The sequence below is a fragment of the Doryrhamphus excisus genome, linkage group LG22 (assembly GCF_037039965.1).
Source record: "Doryrhamphus excisus strain RoL-2023G ecotype Guam linkage group LG22, RoL_Dexc_Guam_v1.1, whole genome shotgun sequence".
NCBI classification, from domain to species: Eukaryota; Metazoa; Chordata; class Actinopteri; order Syngnathiformes; family Syngnathidae; genus Doryrhamphus; species Doryrhamphus excisus.
Genome location: NC_136378.1, coordinates 250769 through 272317, shown reverse-complemented (window position 1 = coordinate 272317; position 21549 = coordinate 250769). Strand labels below are relative to the sequence as shown.

Here is a 21549-nt window from a genome sequence, read left to right as displayed (position 1 = left end):
TAAGGGCGAAATGGGGGGGGGGGGTTATTTCTATGCTCTGAAAAGCCCGAAAAGTGGGTCAACTGTTCCACTTGGAAACAAAGGAGCCCCCACCCCCGAAGCCATCCAATGTATTTAGCAATGCTGGCATGGTCTGTAGGCAGGAACAATTTCATTTAGTGTCCAAAGGTCCTACAGAATATGCAAAATACAAATTATTATGAATTAGACACGGAGTTGTTACTCCCGTATTATGTTGTGCAATGGTGCATTCAGGCACGGCTTCTCGTCTTCTCATCATTAATTGAATACAACAACACAACAAGAGCGCCCAAAAGTCTTGCGAAAGCAAATCAGCGTCGAGAACAAAGACACCGAGTCATGACCATTTGTTGTTATTTCCTCCTACAGTTAGTAAATATGCTGCACGGTGCAGTAGCGAGTGTGCACCACTAAGGGGGGCTGCAACTCTTCTTCCAGCTGAAGAAGGCATCCATAGACCCTCTGCCGTACTGGACTCGTCCTCCTGACTGCTCAGGACTTGGATATTTCAACTTTAAGGTACTAAGCTGAGGATATTTTCTTGTTCGATGACTATTTTTTCCTCTTAGTATTTTGACTTATTCTAGTGTGAAAGTGAAAGTGAAATGACTGCTGATTTTGTCATTTTTTGCTGTGGGTGTTTTGTTTTCATGGTAACTGATATGTTTAGAATGCGCCACGGGCCAATAAAAACAACCACGGCTGTAAATGGCCCCCGGGCTGCACTTTGGGGCCCCCCGCCTGACCCAAATCAGTGCTGCGGTTGATGGTTGTTTTTGTTGTTTTGCGTGTAGTTGTGTTGCGTTTCATGGGGGTCTGTCAGAGCCTGAGGGAGGAGCTGATGCTGTGCAGCAGACATGGAAGGTCTAGATCATGTCTCTCTATCTGAAGCAGCCAGCAACATGAATTGAAGAGAAGCTGTTGTGAAAATGTCCAACTTGTGCTGGATGAATGAGTCATTGGGGATGCGACGCCATCACGTGGTCACATGTCAGCAATCAGGCCTTGCAGAGAGACAAACAGCACTGAGCACCAGGGGACCCGACAGTCCAGTCAGCCTAAAATAGGAAGGAGTCCACTCCACTCCAGAGGCCGCCAGCATCCACCTCCCCTGGGACGTCTTTGTAATGTAACGGCGTGTCAAAGGTCATCCACCGCAGCCAATAGCAGAGCTTCCTGTCTAAATGGGAATAGTTGAACTCCTTAGAGAGGTGTGGGTAGGGAGGGGAAGACCATCAGTCCAACATGAGAGGGATGTGGAGGGGCCCACATGTTTCTCAGACATGATCAAGAAATGAAGTCCGTGGGAAGCGATTGGTGTCGCCGTGCTCAGTGGGTGCAGGCAAACCTCTTAGATGATGACATTCACAGCATTTGGAAATAATAAGCAGTTGTTGTTCCACCTTCCATCCCTTTGGATGCCACGGCCTCTGCAACGTGCGCAAACACGCTGATTGGTGGGAGAGGAATTTTGCATTGGCAAGCCACTTCTTATTTGGAGTAGCATGACTCACTCTGGGTTCATGTATTCCTCAGGGGCCTTGTAGCACCACACTTTGGACCAAACCTCCACAGGCCCACTCGTCCGTTAGAAGCACACATTGGCCACATTCTGTCTTGCAAGGAAACGTGCTTCTTTGGTTTTAACTGTGGCCATCATCCACCATCCTCACGGAGACCAACGCGTCTTTCTTTCCTGTGCCTTCTAAAAATAGAAAAACGCTACGTCATGGGACACACCTATTCCACCTGTCCATCATGCGAGCTGCATAGGTGTGTCCCATGACGTGCGTTCATTAGCTGCCTCTTTCCATATCTTGGAGAGAGAGACGTGTGTTCATGCCCGTCATGAGGATGGTGGATGGTGGGCAGCATTCCAGTCCGTCTGAGTGATGTTTGTCCCGCATACATGATGATATCTCCAGGTGGATGGTTGAAGACTAAAGCAGCATATCCACGGTGCAATCTAGACGGGGTGGGCTACCAGTATCACACGTGGTGAGTCTTCGCCAGGGTGGATCTTCGTGTCCAGGCACGGCCAAGCTAGATGAAAGAAGGTGATGTCTCCACGTGTGACTGGATTGCTTCTACCGTTTACTGTTAGCGTGTCGCAATGAGGGCAGGCCCCGACCTTTTTCCTTTGTACGTCATCAGCTCACTCATCCAAGTGTCATCACCTTTGACCTTTCGTTACCTCCTCAGTGCTTCCTCATTCATAGCTTAACATTGACCACGTTTCCTGACAGCAAGTCCCAACGTGTGTGTGCTTCTCATAGGAAGGGAGAGATGATGGCCGCTGCACAAGCAAGTGATTGCGGACCTTACGCAGAGATGCCACGCTCCATGCTGTACAACCATGCTCCTCGACTGAATGAGATGTTACCTGGATGGGGAACGGCAGAAGGTCAGACTGGTGGTAAATAGTTTGTGTTTAGCCTAATCAAATTGTTTTCCAGCTGTTCCTGCTCAGTCGCTGCAGCTCCAGTTGCCGTTTGGCAAACATTGTCTCCTATCTGCTCCATCAGGGAAACACATCTCCAGCGTGTGGACATTTTATGGGGACAGAACAGAACAAGTCATCCATGTCCGTACATCAAGTTACAAGTTATCTGCGCACATCTCCACTGCAGCAGACAGATTATGCAACACATTCACACCACCTCACACGTCCATGTGCTTTGTTTCGCATGCATCCTTCCAATGTGAAACATTGATGATCGCTTGAAGGGGGAGGCTCCTCCATGCTTCCGCTGCCCTGCTGTTGCACGAACAAGAAAGAACTTGCAACCTTTGCCAGCTTTAGCCCACAAAGGGATTAACATCTAGCGTTCCACATCCCAGTCACAATGGGGGAGACTAATAAATACACACGGGCGCATTCCTCACCCCCTGCTCTCCAAGACCCACATGGACACGCCAAGCTGACCTAATGTTCCCATCACCGGGCCACCTGGAAGTTTTTAACATGGCTTGTAACACACGGAGCCCAAAACAACATCCTGGTCAGCAGATGGCAAGACAACGCAGCCCAGGCCCTTCTGAGAGGGAGGGTGCTGAATGAAAAGTGCTGTGGAACAGAGGAGGAGGGGAGGGAGAGGCACCCGGGGGATGTTGAAGAGGAGGAGGGTATTTGGGCCACAGCTTTGCACGGTGAAGACGCCAGAAGTGGAGTCAACGCCAAGAGAAGGCAGGGAGAGAGGAAGACGGCGGAAACCCTCGTCGCCACCCCGCAGGTAAAGCTCACCCTTCTTTGCCGTGATTCAAACGTTTCATGATTCAGGAAATCCAGTCCACTTGCTTCAAGTTCCCACAGAAACCCTGAATGTGCTGGTATTGGATTCACGTGTACAAATGTACTTTCCATCAGTACAGCGTACTCTAGCTTCACTAGCAGCAAAGCTTTACTGCCGTTTTCAACATAAACATCAAGTCTGTTCTGCTATTTGTCTTCTTGCCTTTTCTTTTGGACTGCTTTAAGGCAGGACGTCCCGGTCAGGCCGCTCATAAAAGGATGCCACTTGGGTGTTTTCTCATGTAACTTGGGTGTTTTCTAATAGAACTTTGATGTTTCCTCATGTAACTTGGGTGTTTTCTCATAGAACTTTGATGTTTCCTCATGTAACTTGGATGTTTTCTCATAGAACTTGGATGTTTCCTCATGTAACTTGGGTGTTTTCTAATAGAACTTTGATGTTTCCTCATGTAACTTGGATGTTTTCTCATAGAACTTGGATGTTTTCTCATAGAACTTGGATGTTTCCTCATGTAACTTGGGTGTTTTCTAATAGAACTTTGATGTTTCCTCATGTAACTTGGATGTTTTCTCATAGAACTTGGATGTTTTCTCATAGAACTTGGATGTTTCCTCATGTAACTTGGGTGTTTTCTCATAGAACTTGGGTGTTTTCTAATAGAACTTGGATGTTTTCTAATAGAACTTGGATGTTTTCTAATGCAACTTGGGTGTTTTCTAATAGAACTTGGATGTTTTCTAATAGAACTTGGATGTTTTCTAATGCAACTTGGGTGTTTTCTAATAGAACTTGGATGTTTTCTAATAGAACTTGGATGTTTTCTAATGCAACTTGGGTGTTTTCTAATGCAACTTGGGTGTTTTCTAATAGAACTTGGATGTTTTCTAATGCAACTTGGGTGTTTTCTAATAGAACTTGGATGTTTTCTAATAGAACTTGGATGTTTTCTAATGCAACTTGGATGTTTTCTAATGCAACTTGGGTGTTTTCTAATGTAAATTGGGTGTTTTCTAATGTAAATTGGGTGTTTTCCAATCGAACTTGGATGGTTTCTCAGGTAATTTGTATGTTTCTGTTTTCTAATGTCGATACGCTAACAAGGTCTATACTGTACAGTCCATTTCATCTCAGCTTTGCCGTAGAAGTGAAAAGTTGATCATGAGGATCAACTTTGGAAAATGACTGCTGATTATTGTTATTGAGTGTTCTTGTTCAATTCTATTTTGAGAATATGCTGCATGCTTTGGGCACCCCTGCCTCATGAAAAAAGTCTCAGTCATTTTCCGGGGCCCCTTTCAGTCTTGGGCCCCTGGAATCAGCCCCCCCTAATGTGGTCTGTCTGTGCTTTGTGTGACAGAGTCCAACGTAGATCCTTGACATCATTCTTGTCACATTCCTCCGCAGACATGACATCACCCCACCCGACTATGCTTCTGCTTTTTCTGATGAGCTGGCCTCCCCTCAGCACCAGCCCGGCCACGGACGCCGCTTCTACGTCTCTTCCCAGCACGCGTCCGCGCATCACATTCATTACAGGCTTTGCTTTGGACGATTACGACGACGACTATGATGAGGACGACCTGGCCAGCCGGCGTCCTCCCGAGGTGCACGCCACCACGCGGACTCATTTCCTCCAGCGTGCGCTCTGCCAATTTAACCCCTGCCTGGAGAACCAGGTGCCCTGCGCCGAGCTGGCGGCCAGCACCCGCTGCCTCTGTCCCGGCATCAGCGGGCCTGACACACCTCCGCACGCGCCACGCGTGCACGCGCTGGTGCCCATCCGTGAGGGGAGTAACAGGGGCCAAGTGGAAGTCCAGTGGTGCTCTCCATCCTCCGTGGTGACTCAGTACAGAGTGCTGGTGGAAGGACAAGGCGGACAAGTAATGGACTTTGGGAGCGCTTTCCGACGAAGCCCGGTGGGTTTTCTGGAAGCGGGAACCAGGGTGTGTGTGGAGGCCGTCAACAAAGCCGGACACAGCGAGCCTTCACAGTTTTCCTGCCAGCGGTATGATCCTCCTTCTTCAGACCACGAAGTGCTGGTTGCTGTCATCGGCGGAGGAATCGCCCTTTTGCTCCTCATCTTGGCCGCCATCTTCTGGAGGTGCTGGAAGAGCCAAAAGGCCAAGAGAGACTCCGCTGAAGGCCTGGGGAACCCTTCTTACAGCAAGGAAGGCTCCTTGTGATCCACATGGTCCACATGATCCAATAATACAGCCGGGGTGTCCCGTCTCTTCCCAGCCAGGGCAGGCGCTAGCAGGCGCTAGCAGGCGCTAGCAGGCGCTAGTGAAAAAGGAAAGGATGCCACATATTTACAAGTAGTATTTAGCAAAAAAGTACTGGGGCCGCTATTAATACCGACTTTGATCTTCTTGTCTCATTTTCAATCTTTGTCAAATGTTCTCCTTGGGATATTATGACCTTATTCCCATAATATTAGCTTCTTCTTGTCATTTTGATTTTATTTCCATAATATTTGGACAAACATTGGAACTTTTTCTGCAACCAAATTTTCCAAAAAATCTATTTCAACTTTTAGGAGTATTTTCCCTGGTCATATTATCTTATTCCCGTCAAATTTCAAGGTTTGTGTCTAATTTTTTCATGATGAGGAAGGTTACTGCTGATTTTTCCTTTTTTAATGTAGTTTTATGAAATGATATTAGAGTGCTACTATACAATGTTACAGGGTAGAACTACATGTTTTTTGCTGGCAAACTGACTTATGTAGATTTCTATTACAGTTTTTGTGAAATATTATTTTGTGATAATAAAACTTTTGATACAGAGTACAGTGTGTTCCATATCCGTTTACTTTTTATTATTTTTTATCATTTTGTAGTAATAGAGCATTGAGAGTCATTTATTTCTACTAACTTCCTGGTTTTGCTATTTGTCTTTATTCGTTGAATTGAATGACTCACACTTCCTTAATCACTCACTTTTTATTTTGTAATAAATGTGGCGCTACAAGAAAGCTGATTGGCCACGAGAACATAGGTTCCGCCTCCTTTCGGGTTATGGTCCAATGATGGTCCACCGGCAGAGAAGTCAGGAAGACGTGCCAAAGAAGGCAAAGGCTACTCTGCGTTCTGTCCTCCGGGATGGCAGTTTCAGGTGAGTAGAATGTGAAATTGTTCATAATTAAACGTCATTTTAATCAGTTCAACTCTAACGAATGTTAGACAAAGCACATTTTTTACCTCTCTTGACTTAGCGAAAAACAAACGAACATGAACTGATTTGTATTCTTATTCGTAGCCCTGGGTGACAAAGGCATCCTTCAGCAAACACACAAAATGTCGATTCATTTGTCAGTGGAAGGACTCGTTATGACTCAGCAGAATGTTAAGGCGGGGGTGAGCGATAAGAAACCAAGGTAGCAGCAAGGCAAATATCATTTCTCATGAAGAATGTTCATTTCCTTCCCCTGTCCTGTCATCTCCTAACACGAGATTTGGTTGTCTTGCGGCATAAACTTTATTTGTATTTAGCAACTGACAGAGCCCTGAGCGCGTGGCCACCATGCCGGAGGGTGGGGGTCTCACCCCAACTTCCTCTTAAAGGGCCAGTAACAAGAAGGAACGTTTCCTCCCCAGATTGTAAATACCGTCTGTCTGGTCACAGTGCCACCTCTTTGCCTTTGGAGCTGTGCTAATCAACTGGCCCTTAAATGACACCTGTCCTGTTATAAGAATAAAGTCCTATTGTTATGGTTATAATGGTTATAATTCTATTATGGTTAACAAAGGTACTAGATGAAGAACGTTGAACTCGTGGGAAAATGTATTTTAGTGGTCATCGATGGTTTATTTCCATCTGCTTCAGCAAATACGTGCGACATCTCATATGAGGATCTGAGAGCACTTTTGGATAAAGGCCAGAATCTACTTCTTGTCGATGTTCGCACTCAGGAGGAAGTGGATAAGGGACGCATACCTGGATCACTCCACATCCCAGGTCAGCGTCCTTCTTTGTCATCCCGCTTGGAATGCTGTTCAACACTTGCATTGTTTTCCTGTGTGCAGTTAATGCGGTAGAAGAGGCTTTTTCAATGGACCCAGAAGCCTTCAGGACAAAATACGGAGTGGCCAAGCCACCGTTGGACACCTCAGAGCTGGTGTTTCACTGCCAGATGGGCAAGCGGGGCTCCGCGGCCACGAGCACAGCGGTGGGACTTGGCTACGTGAAGTAAGCCACATACTGTATCTTGCCCTCAGAGGATGACAGGCTGCGGTTGGGTTGGTGTTCTTTCTTGTTAAGGCAGAGGGCCAGTTGGCAGCAAATATGACATCTGTGTGCCAATATGGATCATGGATATGGATCTCTTAAATATCTACACATGCACCATGATTACAACTCGTGTATTCCTGCGTTTCAGTGCACGTAATTACGCTGGAGGATACAAGCAGTGGTCCGAGAAAGCAGGGCGGTGAACACTGGAATGCCAAACTCGGGGAAAGATGGATCGTTTTATTCCATTTCTGTTTTCAGCTACGCTGAGTTGTGAATCTTCGAATAAAATGTGGTAGCTACCAAGTTGTTTGTGCATCCTTGTAAAGGCTTCATATCTAAACATCCTAAAATGAAGAAAAACACTGTCCGGAAAAGACCGTTTATTAGAGGTTGTTCACAAAAATATCTTGTAGCGATAAGATCTGTCATTCCCTCAAATGCTGTTTAATCAACATGTTTACAGTGAATGCAGCATAAGACGTGGAGCACAGGATTGGTTAGGAAATCATAGAGCAAAGACGTGTTTGTCATGATATGATGGATGGCTAGTGAGGATAAGTGAAATAGAAAATAGATGGATTGAAAATAATGAAGTATGTCCATGTAAAGACATATCTTATTTGGATATCAGGCAAAGCAGGGTGTCCAAACCTTTCCAGCAAGGATCACAGCGTGAAACATGGAAGGATGCAAGGACTCCTTTGCTAACAAGTTAGCATGTTTCATTTCCTCTTTTTTGCTCCTTATAATCTTGTTCTACTAAAATAACATTCTTCATTGTGTGTTTAGTCTAGTAAAATGTTTCTCATCAGAGTACAGCTTTTGTCTCTTAATATTCTGACTTTATTCTCATAATATTACAGCCGTGTTTTTGGTTTTTGTATTTCAACTATTTCAACTTTTTTCTTGTTTATTTTCTTCTCATGATTTTTGACTTTATTCACATTATACAGTATTTGGACTTCAACATTGTAACTTTCTGCAAACTAATTTTTCTAAAATTACAACTGTATTTGTTTGTCATAACATTTCTGTGAAAATAACATCTTATTTCTTTATTTCTACTTTATGCTACTAAAATGACTATTTATCTTCATCAGTTGACATTATTGTCAGAAAATGAGGATTACTACTGATTTTTCCTTTTTTCTCGTTTTCTTGTTAAATGATCTTTTTGAATGTGCAGCGGGTGACACCTGGCGCGCGGGCCGCACGTTGGAGAGCCCTGTTAAAGGCCCCTGACCACGTCTTTTGTGGTCAATAGCACCTGCGGAAGTGCAACACAAGCTAGCCACGCAAGATGCAGGACCAAATAAAACAGGTAAATGTGTGTGTTTTTCAAACATGGAACACATATTTTACATAAATAGTCAATTTGGGTGGTATTGTGTAGAATTGACCGTAGGAGGTGAGAGAGTATACACCTACTGTCAAGTCAAGGCTCATTAGCCGTTAGCCACATGTAGCATGCTATGCTTGTGAGTGTTTTCCCCCGACTCTTAGGTGCTGCGGCTGTTTATGCTTTTGGGAAAGCAAAGTCAAAGTCATGGGGGGATTTTAGTCCTTCTTTGGGCTGAATCTGGAGCAGCAAACTGCACTGGTGAGTGATTATTTGTAATTTCATGCTTTCGAGTTCAAAGAGAAGTAGTACAGATGTGCGAGCATTGAACGAGTCGTTCAAAACTCGTGAGTGTCGGGAGTCACGGGTACTCCTCTCTGTGAACTCGTTGACTGACTCACCCCTGTACGGAGCTAGCCAATTGGAAAAAGGAAACGACGTAAACCGTCTGGAGAGGCGAAGGAGCCTTATGCGCATGCGTTCTGCCATGAGACTTTAGTAAATTTCCCATCACTGCTGTGGAGTTTTCAGACACGATTATTTTGTCTTCTAGTCTCGGAAAAGAGCATGTTAGGTTTAAAATAACTATTGTTCTCATTTTTTCTTCCCAAATGCAATTAGCCAATTCCATCCAGTGAGTGAAGAAGAATTCAATGACTAACTGTTAATTTCCTCACTTATAAAACAACAACACATTTCAGGCATGGCACTGCTGCCTGCCATTGTTTGGCTTGTGTAATAAAGCAAGCTGTCCCTCCTATGTGGTCCAGTTGCAGCTGCTGGTCCCAAGTGGAGAGGCATGCGTATGGAAGCGCTCCGCAGTGGTATGTACAGCATGCACACACACACACACACACACAAAATAACCGCTTCCTGCTGTTTCAGTCCTGGCAGATTTGAAGTTTCTGGGTTCAGGACCCATTGCTGAGCCTGACCCGGAGGAACTGTGCACTTTCACTGACGTGCACGGCTCCCTGAGATTCCTGCTGTCCTTTCAGGTATGAAGACAAAGATGACCAGGTTGCAAGTATGTCATACTGGTGGCAGTACAATCATGTCTATGTGTGTCTTTAGTCGACTAAATGGATGCATCCTTTTCTCTCAAGTCAACTCCTTGGTCACTTTGCAATGCACGGCCCCACACATGGTGGTTTTGTAAAAGGACTGCATTTGTTTTGCTAGCTTGAATCATTTTCTTAGGAGGAAAATGTTGTTGTTGTAGTTTTTTTGCCAAGGATGTTTTTAGAATGTGCCACAGGCTGCAAACGGCCCCCTGTGCTGTGCTTTGGACACCCCTGTGGTTATGCCACTGATGGGAAAGTCAGGATTTTCCAGCAGGAAGATGCTTTGACAAGAGACGTGAGGATAAATGAAGTGTCCATGGCGTGCAGGTCAAAGATGCGACATCCTTCACTCCTGAGTGGCTAACGCGTGTCCAAGCTTTCCTGCACACTTTCAGTCTGGCCAACGCAGAGGTGAGGGCTTCAACTTGACGCCTCTTTGTGATGAAGACAATGTCGACTTTCTCTCCTTTGCAGACGAGAGTGCACCTGAGATGCAAAGCCCCTCTGCAGACCATCCGGCAACAATTCAGGTGTGCTTCCTCTTCAGGGTACCCGAGCACCCCATGATGGAGGGGCATCCACTTCTTAGATGGCACAGGTTCACTTGACATGGCATCGAGTAGCACCGACAATTGTATCCAATCATGATAACAATGGATTCATGTTGCCCCCCCCCAGACACCCACGGCACTTTACGCGGGAAGCCATTATTCATCCGCCCCACAGTCACACACCGGTGCTGGTAACTACATCTGTAGTCACAGCTGCCCTGGGGTGTACTTGGGTTCCATGCCACGCCTACATACACCGGATGCGTATGCTTGGCTTTTCCAAGGGAACTTTTTCAATAAATAATATGGAGCAATAGAGCGTATCAAACATGGGAGGCAAAACCCGATGATTGAAGAAGTCATGGCTGGCATTCTCTTTTGGGAATGACTACCTGCCACGCTTAGTCAAAAATATGCAATATGTTTGGCCTTAATGAAGCTTTTTCAAGCATAACAATGACTATATGAAGTAAATACAAGTGCAGTGACAGGCACGATGTAGTATTCTAGACTGCTCACTAGGTGTCAGTATTGCTACATGACCTCCGCGGTGTGAGAGCCTTTGTCTTGTGTTCACTATTCTATTGGGTGCTGGGAGCGTAAAGGTGACTATAGGGGTGTTATTTCATGTCCTGGGGGCTCTAATACTGATACAAATTGTATGCAGAAGGTGGTAAGTAGGAAATGTTTCATTGACAAATACAGCCTGCTACTTTGTGGGTATTCCCTCATGAAGTGATGACTGTCTTCTTTTTGCAGAGCGACCTTTACCAGGAAAGTGAAAGTAGCAGAGCAGCTGTCACTGACGCTGGACGTCAGCTGCACTTCACCGTCAGTAACCCTGCACGTCTTTACGCACGCTCGTTCAATCCCAATCCACCTTTGGTAGCACGTTTAAAGCAGGGGGGTCCAGGGGGAAATGTAGTATGTACAGTAGCTGATGGCATACCCACATGTTGCTGTCCAAACTAACATGGGAAGGGTCCGAGCGCCCTGCGCGCTAGCATGAGTACGTTGTGTATGAAAGGGGCCCTGATGCTCCCCTTTCTTGGATGCTGTCGAATAGTCCATCTTCTCTCTCCTTCCAGTGCCAACAAGGCGGGGGCCAGGAGGGGGGTCTGGTGTCACGGCGGCCACCCCGTCTCGGGCAGCGGGTCGCCCCTCCGCATTCCACCTGAGGTCATGGACCGCGGCCTGTACGGCGAGCTGAGCGTGCGGCTGGTCACTCTGCTGTCCCCCTGTCTGCTGCAGTACCCCAATGTGGAGGCCCCGCTCAGCCACGTGGAAATATCCTTTTCCGCACACATCACGTGACAGGAAAGCCACAGCGAGCCGACGCCCTTCCTTGACCTGTGCTCAGGTGCTGGTGTACGGCCCCGCCAATGTTCCCATCACATTCCCACTGGCCTTCCTCCAAAACCTTCCCGCTCATTTGGACTGCCGGCAAGCAGGTCTGCCTGTCCTCAGCAGGCCCGCCTCCACAGGTACAGGGACACATCTGATTGGACGCTAAACAGACAGGGTCTTTTCCGCCATGACACCTGAGCTCAGCTACGTAACAGCCTTGTGTTTACCACACTGTGCGTGCGTGCGCGCCCACCATGTTGCGTGCTAAGGCTTTACCACGGGTGTCCAACCATTGTCTCGTGAGGACCGCATGGTGAGAAATTGAATGATGCAAGTTGGCCAATATCAATACTTTATTCCTCTCCAACACAAATTCATCTCTTTTGCCAACTTTTTCCTCATAACATCTGTTTATTCTCATAACTTGCCTTTTTTTCTTACAATGATTATTTTCTATTAATCTAATATTTTATTTTATGACTTTGTCATAAAATGTGCAATATGTTGTACTTATTTGAAATTATTTCCTGTACAATTGTAGTTTCTCATCAACCAAATCTTCCTACGATTCCAACTTCTAATATTTCTCTCTAAAATAGTCTTTTCTTGAATATTTCAACGCCATGCTATTCTAAAATGAGCTTCTTTGTGAATATTCCAGTTTTGGTGTTCAAGTATTCTCTAGATGGGTCTATTTCTTATTTATTTTAAGTGTTGTTGTGAAACGATACGTCTATCATGTGCTGAGGGCCACAAGTGGCACCCAGGCTGCACTTTGGACACCCTGCTTTGGTGGCTCAGTCAAAGGCTGAAGACGTCTCCACTGTATACTCCAGGTTCCATATGGAGTACGCTCCGTGTGGAACTGCTGGAAGTGTTTTTCTCCTGGCGGAACAAAGGATGTTGCAAATGCTTTTAACAAGCTCGGCGTGGCCAAATGTTTTCTCCTTCAAATGACTTCCAGCTTTGGGAGCCGTTCTCCGGCCCACACTCACGGAATGGAGGCGTGCACACAGCTTTTCACACCGAACCGTCCTACAGCAGATTGGCGGCAAGGTTGGTGGTGGGAGAGAACAATCTTACTGAGGTCATGTCCTGTAGATATACATTTCATCTCCAGCTGACCACCGATGTCGGCCATGACAGGCCATAATATCACATGGTTAGGAGCACACCATCTAGGTATGAATGAACAGCCTTCATCCGATGCTCTGCAGTCTTCACTTTTAGCAAATCAGGGGGTCCAAAGTATGGCCTGGGGGCCATTTGCAGCCCTGGGCTGGTTTCATGTTGGCAGCACATTCTAAAAGACGTCATGAAAGAAGAAAACTACAAAACCCGGCAAAAACGTGAAGAGCTGCTAGTCATAACATGACAACATGCTTGTTCTCCTGTATGAAAGCAGAGGAACTTCTTGGCAGATGGACATACAGCATGGTCTTCATTTCTCACCATGTGACCCATGCAGGCCTGATTTAACTCTTGGAGTCTCCACCATGGTCTTCTGCAGGTCCATCACGTGATGGAAGGGTTGTGTACACCGTGGAGCAACAAACCTGTCGGGCACGGGAGGGCAGATTCCATCTGCACGCCGTAGACCAGAAACTGTTGGTCTTCCTGTTCCTGCAGCACGCTGACCCCTTTGCCTCGCATCTGTCTGACTTCATGGGTGAGAGGATGGTGCAGAAAAACTACAAATTCCCTTCTGAGAAAAAGAAATGCCTGCAATGTCATTGTAGACACAGAGATCCTGCTTGAGCGCCACCTGGAGGAGATTCTCAACTACAACAGGAGGGTGGTCACTACCATGCTGCAGGAGGAATTAAGAAACACGCTGAAGGCTCAGCAGCACAGAAGGCAGGCAGGTCTCGTCACACACACACACACATACACACACACACACACAACAAACATCACAGTTGATGTGTGTTCAGGGCGGGGAGAAGCTGCGTTCAGCCACTGAGGTCATTGTCAGCTCCACCATCAGCATCATCAGCTGCAGCACCAACCTGGACTTCAGGAGGGCCTGCATGAATCACATGCAGGTGAACAGCTGCCTTTCCCCCCATCTTCACACATGCATTCACACGTGTGGGTGCGTGTGCGTGTGCGTGAGCGTGAGCGTGTGCGTGTGCATGCAGGTCCAGGACACTCACCAGCTGTCGGCCTGTCTCCGTGAAGCCTTGCTGAGGGTGTCAGCATGGAGGTGTGTCCCAAAGACCAAGTGCTACTCTGCTGAGGTACGAGCTTGGCAAGCTTGGCCACGTTTGGAAGCTTGAGTGACGTTTGTGTCTTTTGTGGACCGACAGGTGGAGGAACACGTGGAAAAGGAGCAGGCCGCCAGAAGAGAAACCTGATCATTGCTGTGTTGCTCCACGCTTGAAGGAAACGGGATTCATGTTAGGTTTTTTCCCCACACAATAAATCCTAAAGTCAGCACATAAGACATACTGTACGTCTGACTTCAAACGCCATCACTATTACAGCTACTGGGTCAGGGGTCAGGGGTCATGAGAAGAGCCATTTTGGACTGGTGCCAAGGGCAGAATACAAGACACAGTAGTGCATTTTGTGGGTGGTCAGCTGGTCACTGTAACATCCTAAAAAGTACATGCTGACTCTGTAGGATATTACAGTGACCAGTGAGGTTAGTTGAGTTGAGTTAAAAAGCTTTGTGATTTGTTGGATGTGTTCATGGTTAGCTTACCGGGCGAGGTAAAGGCCCAGGCCATCGACGTGGATGTGACACATGTATACACGTATATCACTTTAAAGGCCGAGGTATGAAGTAATACTACGTGTCTCTAGTGACAACTGGAAGGAGCCACAGCCCCGTACGAGTTACTCCCCCATCGGTGGATGTTTACTCTTACTGCTCATTTAAAAAGGAGCAGGGCCTGCAGTGAAGCCAGAACAACACTAAGATATTTCATGCACATGTTCTTTCACCCTGAGCAGACCTGTTGCACTCCGAAGCAGCAGGGGGCGATCATGCGGAAGTAGGCTGACGGTCACCCGCCAAAAAAGAGCAAACAAAGACCGGAAAAGGAGGGAAAACAGCACCGGATTTTCGCGCTAAAATGAAATGACGATTCAGTGTCGGTGGATCGGCCTTTAGTTTGATAGACGGGTCGTTGATTGAAACACAGCCCTTGTGTGATGTTATGACCCGCAAGTCAAGCTACTGATAGCCGCTAAAGCCTTTCACTGTTGTACTTTGCCTTGGATCGTGTTCCCTCGATAAGGATAAGGAATAAGGAAGTCAAGAAGCCAAGAAGCCAAGAAGCCAAGAAGCCATAGCAATGTCACGGGTGACAGCAGAGGACGTCAAGTTAGAACTTGACATGTTCGGCATAGCTTGTGACGACGACTCCGCTCTGGACAAAAGTAAGTAAGCTAGCTCACTGTTGTCAGCGAACTGTGGCTTTATTTCCCTTCCCTTCCCTTCCCCGCGGTGTTGTAGTGGTGGAGCAGTGTATTTGCAGCAGGATCCCCGCGGATGAGTGGGTTCTGGAGTGGGTTGCGTACAGCACCACGAAAAATGGAGTCTTGCTCTCTGTGGACACCCTGGATCAGTTTGAACACGATGTAATCACACCGACCAACTCTTGGCATTCAGCATGTACATTTAAGCTGTGCCGGTGACAGGATTCGTCTTCTTCCGTCCACCAGGTGTTAAACAAGAGGAATAAGTTGAAACAAAGCTTGAAAAGAGACGAGAGAAGCAGACTCAGAGATGTTCACACGATACAAGACATGTAAGTACTAACGAGGCTGGCCGAGATAACTCTTTATTGCATTTATTACGTTCCGCTCTGTACTACTGTCATTAACGCATGCGCATTCCGTCAAGCAACATCTGTTATGAACTCAGCCTGCCGCTCTTGGATCCCCTTATCTTGACCTGGCCCCTGACTAGCCCCTCACCTGGCCCCTGACTAGCCCCTCACCTGGCCCCTGACTAGCCCCTCACCTGGCCCCTGACTAGCCCCTCACCTGGCCCCTGACTAGCCCCTCACCTGGCCCCTGACTAGCCCCTCACCTGGCCCCTGACTAGCCCCTCACCTGGCCCCTGACTAGCCCCTCACCTGGCCCCCGACCTGTGATCATTAGCAGCCCCTTTTAGCGGTTTTCATATCATTAGAGCACACAGAAAAGAGGCGTGTGTTTGTGTCTCACACAAGGATTGTGGATGACGGGCAAACTTCCATCAAGGTGCATCTTTCCTATCCTTTACATTACGGGGTGTCTTTGAACACAATCCTTCATGACTCATAAAAACCTGATTCTTAAAGAGACTAGCTTGAGGCAAATACATTGACATGTCTGCTATCTCTTAGCATGATTTCAACTTCAGGCCATGCGGAGCTGTTAATTCATACAAATATATCTACATAACTGTCCTGTCATTTATTTGTATCTTCATAAAATACAGCATCAATGGTCATATTTCACACATGCTGGCCAATGGTGATGAATTAGCTTGAAGTGTTGGGATGATGATGATGATGATGATTATGATCCGAGTAGGTACACATCAGTGGCATGTTGCATCACAGGCCTTGTTGTCCCGTCAGAATAAAAGCAGAAGAGGAGGAGGATCAGCTCCTGGACTCCTACTCGACTCCTGCCAAGGTTAGCAAGACATCAGCGTAATGCTGACACGATCACCATCAGCTTCCGTTTCTGCTCTTTTTCATCTCCTGTGGAAGTGGTAGCTTTGCTTGATATCTAATGTGTGCGTGTGCGTGTGCGTGTGTGTGTGTGTGTGTGCGCGCGCGCGTGTGATTGTTCAGGCCTCCCAAAAGCGAGCGCTAACCACTCCAGAAAACCCTCAGTCAAAGAGGAGCTCAGCTTTGACCAGTCCAGGCGTCCTCTTGTCTCCTTCTTGCTTCTCTCCAAGGTATTCAGCCACAAAGGTTCCAGTTTGTACTCCCAAGAGGGACTCTTGAAGCTCGTGAAAATGCTGGATGAAAGCTAACAGCGGATATGCTAGATCCAGTAATGCTGGTCGATGGCGCTTGGGTTGCTCTCACCCTTGCTTCCTTTGCAGTACCACTCCCTCCCACAAGTACAGCCGACGTGGAGGGAAGGGGGAGGTGGTGGTGTCGTTCGGGGCTGTGCAGGGTGCTCGCTGGACGGGCAGTAAGGCTGCGGGTGCGGACATCCAGCTGGATCTGCTGGAAGATTCCCTCCGCTGCAGCTACAAGTACATGTTCCAGAGACTGCGTGATGTCAGGAACGGTGAGGGACGGCCAATGGCGTCTCAGTGCTGTCCATTGCATGACCAATGTGTAAAACAGCAAAGATATTTCATCTATTGGACAAAGCTGGGGTGGTGTTGAAAGTGGTGAAGATGCAACCTTCCACCCCTGGTGTATCTATCATCTATATATCTATGCTCTTGTGCAGTGCTGACAGAGAAGATAGAGGATCTGGGAGACGTCCTGCGGCGCCACTACAACATTGAAGAGTTCTCTCCCGTGTCGCTGCCAGCACAGGTGCATCATGGCCTTCCTAAATCGCCCCGCTGGTTTTCAGGGTACCGGTGTATACGCCGAGCCAGACTGCGCGTTGTCCTTGTGGAGGCGGAATGGCAGACGGGGATTGTGTTGTACCTTGTGGATGGATGATCCACTGAGCCTGTCCCCACGCTGGCACGGCAGCCTTGGATGTCACATCATCAGATGACGTCCATCATGGGTCGTGGTGTTTACTGTATGTTTACCGTATGTCCCTCTGCTTTTCTGGCAGGACGCCGTGTGTGTTGTGGGCCAAGTGTGCTGTGACAGTAATGGCAAATTGAACGCCCAGTCGCTTCTGCTGGAGGCGGGGCCAGAGCATGGTGCTCAGCAAGTACGCCTGGACTTGTCAGAGCTCCAGGAGTACTCCCTATTTCCCGGCCAGGTGAGTTGCAATGCTGCGGTGGTTCCTCCTTTGCCTCTGCGCTGAGCTGGTGTGCAGCAGGTTACACGGGCCACCCAGAGGAAGCGAGTGTGCCAAGGATGCTGTCTGGAGGCTCAGCCAGCATCCGACCGAGAGCTCTCACATGCAGAAGAATCATTAGCAGTAAATATGCTGTGCAATAATGAAGACGCCTAGAAGACACAACAGCGCTAAATGGCTTTGAAGGAAACGTGTCTGAAGCTCCCCAACCGTGACTGTCCTGTCACGGGTGACTGTCCTCCAGGTGGTGGCGCTAGAGGGGATGAACACAACAGGAGGCAAACTGGTGGTTTCCAAAGTCTACCAGGTCAGCCAGCCTTAACACGCCCTACTAACAAGGCACAGAAACCACACGCTGTACACGAGTGCAGTAGTACTTTTGGTACAGTGGTACTTTTGGACACCCCTCTTCGTAAAAGCTGACGGGATCCTGTTGGTTTTCCACTCCACTTTTCCAGGGACTCCCACTCCCCTTCTTCTCTTCAGAAGTGAAAGTGGAGATGGATGAAGGTAAGGAAGGATGCTCCTTAGCCAAAAACCCCCAAAGGATGTTTTCATCTCCTGATGCAATTCCAGAGCCGGTCAGTGTGCTTGTGGCCTGCGGGCCTTACACCCCCTCTGACAGCCTGAACTTTGACCCTCTGCTGGACCTCCTCCATGTCATAGCCAGGGACGGTCCTGATGTCTGCATACTGGTAAACGCTGTCAAGCACAGGATGCACTTCCTGCATCGCTTTCACACTTCACCTTCTCTCTCCTGCTCTCCTGCAGCTGGGCCCTTTTGTCGACTCCAAACACGATGACATCGAGGTATGCCGACCTGTACGCCAAAGCAAGGCACGCTTTGGTCATGTCAAGCTTTGCTTTGCCTTCTTAACAGAAATCCCAGGTGACGGAGACATTTGACGCCATCTTCTCCAGATGCATTGAGAGCATTGTGGAAGGAACCAAAGGGTATGTTTTATCGTCTGCCTTTGAACACCATGCATGTACAGTAGATAATACCTCCTGCATCTACAGTAGATAATACCTCCTGCATCTACAGTAGATAATACCTCCTGCATCTACAGTAGATAATACCTCCTGCATGTACAGTAGATAATACCTCCTGCATCTACAGTAGATAATACCTCCTGCATCTACAGTAGATAATACCTCCTGCATCTACAGTAGATAATACCTCCTGCATCCAGACCCAACCATGACACGTACATCAATGGAATATTCTAGTAGCTACGACATACAAGAACCTTCTACATCTGGTTTGAAACACGAGTCTTCTAGACACAGAATAACAGCCCTATAGCCATCTTTACATCGCTATTGACTGTTACTACTCGATACAGTAGTAATACTCGGAAAATAAGACTTGCATATTAACAGGGTAATACACAACTAATATGCAACTTGCAGGATGCTTCAGATTGTGAGTGTAGTATTCTACATCGGTCACTAGGTGTCAGTAGTTGGTGAGGACCGACCGCTCCTACTCCAGGCCTACTCCAGGCCTACTCCTACTACTACCACTATTAGTAGTACTGCGAACACAATTTACTAACACACACACATGCACGAGATGTATTTTCCTCCTCCTGATTACTCTATATCTACAATATTGGCTAATGTTTAGGTAGAATACATGCTCTTATTATGTCTACTATAGTATTAGCTAATAGGAATGTCGAGGTAGAATACATGGTGTTATTATATCTACTATAGTATTAGCTAATAGGAATGTCTAGGTAGAATACATGGTGTTATTATATCTACTATAGTATTAGCTAATAGGAATGTCGAGGTAGAATACATGGTGTTATTATATCTACTATAGTATTAGCTAATAGGAATGTCGAGGTAGAATACATGGTGTTATTATATCTACTATAGTATTAGCTAATAGGAATGTCTAGGTAGAATACATGGTGTTATTATATCTACTATAGTATTAGCTAATAGGAATGTCGAGGTAGAATACATGGTGTTATTATATCTACTATAGTATTAGCTAATAGGAATGTCGTGGTAGAATACATGGTGTTATTATATCTACTATAGTATTAGCTAATAGGAATGTCTAGGTAGAATACATGGTGTTATTATATCTACTATAGTATTAGCTAATAGGAATGTCTAGGTAGAATACATGGTGTTATTATATCTACTATAGTATTAGCTAATAGGAATGTCGAGGTAGAATACATGGTGTTATTATATCTACTATAGTATTAGCTAATAGGAATGTCTAGGTAGAATACATGGTGTTATTATATCTACTATAGTATTAGCTAATAGGAATGTCGAGGTAGAATACATGCTGTTATTATATCTACTATAGTATTAGCTAATAGGAATGTCGAGGTAGAATACATGGTGTTATTATATCTACTATAGTATTAGCTAATAGGAATGTCGAGGTAGAATACATGGTGTTATTATATCTACTATAGTATTAGCTAATAGGAATGTCGAGGTAGAATACATGCTGTTGTTGAGGGCAGCTTCCTGATGCGTGTTTCCCCCTTGCAGTGTAGGCTGTCGCCTCGTATTTGTTCCCTCCCAGAGAGACGTCCACCATCATTACGTCTACCCACAACCTCCCTTCACGCTGCCGAGCCTCTGCAAGAACCCGGTAAGACTCACACTTGTAACGCATGTCAGCCTTGTGACGCATCAGCTCTCAAAGTGTTACCAACCCCGCAGCGTGTGACCCTGGCGCCGGACCCCTGCACCCTGCTCATTGGCGGTGTGACCTTTGGCCTGACCTCCACTGACATCCTGTTCCACATGGGTGCCGAGGAGATCAGCAGGTAGGGATGCAGGACTTTCATACCTTCACACCTTCAGCAAGTAGCAGTACGGCAGCAGCTCTAGCACGCTTTGTAAGACCTCACCTAAAGACAGCTAGCATACTGTACCATCACACCCGGTACACGGGGTGTGGGGGGGGGTCACTGCCACACAACCATAGCTGCCTTCCATTCTTGCATCATCCACCATCCTTATGATGGACATGAACACACGTCTTTCTCTCTGTGCCTCCTAGCGATGGGAAAGAGGGGGAAAGAGGCAGCTAATGAACGCCAGTCATGGGACACACCTACTGGGCCTAGAAAGGCGGCTATTCAAGGAGCTCCTTGACCTTTTTCTATCTTTAGAAGGCACAGGAAAGAAAGACGTGTTAGTCTCCGTGAGGATGGTGGATGATGGGGCGTTTGCTTTTGCTGTCAAGCACGTGATGTACCGAGTGGGCTAATGAACTATTGTGTTTCAGCGGCGGCGGATCGGACCGCTTTTCTCGTATTCTGAAGCACATGTTGACTCAGAGGAGGTAGGAGCTTTGCTTCATTAATCCCCTCCTCATGAGAAGCTGTTCATGAGCGGCGTTTCTGTTCTACCTTTCAGTTACTACCCACTCTACCCCCCTGTGGAGGAGGTGAATATGGACTATGAAAGGTTCCAGAGCTTCGGCCAAATGCCGCTCACACCCGACATTCTCATCGTTCCGTCGGAGCTGCGCTACTTTGTGAAGGTACAAAGCATCATGCTGTCATGCATCCTCCTCCTCTGTGGATGACTTACGCAGGAAGTATCGCCTCTGCAGGAGGTGATGGGCTGCGTATGTGTTAATCCAGGACGTCTGACCAAAGGCCACGTAGGCGGGACCTACAGCAGGCTGCTGATTGGTCGCACGGCCTCATCAGACCAGGACAAGGAGCGAGTTAGTCCATGTCTGGCGGCTCAGGTGGTGAAGGTTTAACCAGAACAAGGACATAAAAGGCTTGTACTGAACCTCT

At 47.0% G+C, this 21549-nt stretch overlaps 4 protein-coding genes across 8 annotated transcripts; all 4 read left to right on the top strand.

The window, feature by feature from the left end:
* Nucleotides 1–401: 401 nt before the first annotated feature.
* Nucleotides 402–6058, top strand: LOC131110344 (LRRN4 C-terminal-like protein). Of its 3 annotated transcripts, XM_058063388.2 has the most exons (5): nt 402–540; nt 1947–2078; nt 2298–2425; nt 2547–3254; nt 4680–6058. In XM_058063388.2, the coding sequence occupies exon 5, from the start codon at nt 4682–4684 to the stop codon at nt 5456–5458; it is 777 nt and encodes a 258-aa protein (XP_057919371.2). In that variant the 5' UTR covers nt 402–540; nt 1947–2078; nt 2298–2425; nt 2547–3254; nt 4680–4681; the 3' UTR covers nt 5459–6058. The 3 variants fall into 3 exon arrangements, with proteins under 3 accessions (XP_057919371.2, XP_078644208.1, XP_078644210.1); XM_078788082.1 differs by lacking the exon at nt 1947–2078 and having other exon boundaries at nt 408–540; XM_078788084.1 differs by lacking the exons at nt 402–540; nt 1947–2078; nt 2298–2425; nt 2547–3254 and adding an exon at nt 4188–4332.
* Nucleotides 6059–6273: 215 nt separating this feature from the next.
* On the top strand, nt 6274–7809 carry tstd1 (thiosulfate sulfurtransferase like domain containing 1). The gene is made up of 4 exons (XM_058063638.2): nt 6274–6389; nt 7101–7232; nt 7301–7463; nt 7654–7809. Exons 1-4 carry the CDS (start codon nt 6377–6379, stop codon nt 7706–7708), a joined length of 363 nt encoding a protein of 120 aa, XP_057919621.2. The 5' UTR covers nt 6274–6376; the 3' UTR covers nt 7709–7809.
* A 959-nt stretch (nt 7810–8768) lies between these two features.
* On the top strand, nt 8769–14255 carry top6bl (TOP6B like initiator of meiotic double strand breaks). The gene is made up of 14 exons (XM_058062775.2): nt 8769–8829; nt 9012–9108; nt 9618–9671; nt 9733–9845; nt 10239–10322; nt 10386–10441; nt 11222–11293; nt 11551–11749; nt 11823–11946; nt 13320–13478; nt 13549–13670; nt 13744–13854; nt 13951–14049; nt 14119–14255. Exons 1-14 carry the CDS (start codon nt 8809–8811, stop codon nt 14164–14166), a joined length of 1359 nt encoding a protein of 452 aa, XP_057918758.2. The 5' UTR covers nt 8769–8808; the 3' UTR covers nt 14167–14255.
* Nucleotides 14256–14638: 383 nt separating this feature from the next.
* Nucleotides 14639–21544, top strand: pola2 (polymerase (DNA directed), alpha 2). Of its 3 annotated transcripts, none has more exons than XM_078788105.1 (18): nt 14640–15196; nt 15273–15397; nt 15482–15567; nt 16369–16444; nt 16606–16712; nt 16863–17053; nt 17222–17310; nt 17564–17716; nt 18000–18062; nt 18214–18265; nt 18332–18450; nt 18527–18565; nt 18636–18709; nt 20282–20384; nt 20456–20562; nt 21027–21083; nt 21158–21284; nt 21357–21544. In XM_078788105.1, exons 1-18 carry the CDS (start codon nt 15112–15114, stop codon nt 21510–21512), a joined length of 1809 nt encoding a protein of 602 aa, XP_078644231.1. In that variant the 5' UTR covers nt 14640–15111; the 3' UTR covers nt 21513–21544. The 3 variants fall into 3 exon arrangements, with proteins under 3 accessions (XP_057918754.2, XP_078644231.1, XP_057918755.2); XM_058062772.2 differs by having other exon boundaries at nt 14643–15196; nt 16387–16444; XM_058062771.2 differs by having other exon boundaries at nt 14639–15196; nt 16387–16444; nt 18214–18450.
* Nucleotides 21545–21549: the final 5 nt, after the last annotated feature.

Excerpts from the sequence above, each read along its gene's own strand:
- tstd1 (XM_058063638.2), top strand. Across the intron at positions 7,233-7,300 it reads TGGATCACTCCACATCCCAG|TTAATGCGGTAGAAGAGGCT; the intron begins GTCAGCGTCCTT and ends TCCTGTGTGCAG. Across the intron at positions 7,464-7,653 it reads GTGGGACTTGGCTACGTGAA|TGCACGTAATTACGCTGGAG; the intron begins GTAAGCCACATA and ends CCTGCGTTTCAG.
- top6bl (XM_058062775.2), top strand. The coding sequence starts at position 8,809 with ATGCAGGACCAAATAAAACAG. Across the intron at positions 11,947-13,319 it reads CAGCAGGCCCGCCTCCACAG|GTCCATCACGTGATGGAAGG; the intron begins GTACAGGGACAC and ends GGTCTTCTGCAG. Across the intron at positions 13,479-13,548 it reads GCATCTGTCTGACTTCATGG|ACACAGAGATCCTGCTTGAG; the intron begins GTGAGAGGATGG and ends ATGTCATTGTAG.
- pola2 (XM_058062771.2), top strand. The coding sequence starts at position 15,112 with ATGTCACGGGTGACAGCAGAGGACGTCAAGTTAGAACTTGACATGTTC. Across the intron at positions 16,445-16,605 it reads CCTACTCGACTCCTGCCAAG|GCCTCCCAAAAGCGAGCGCT; the intron begins GTTAGCAAGACA and ends GTGATTGTTCAG. Across the intron at positions 20,563-21,026 it reads GGTGCCGAGGAGATCAGCAG|CGGCGGCGGATCGGACCGCT; the intron begins GTAGGGATGCAG and ends ATTGTGTTTCAG.
- LOC131110344 (XM_058063388.2), top strand. The coding sequence starts at position 4,682 with ATGACATCACCCCACCCGACTATGCTTCTGCTTTTTCTGATGAGCTGG.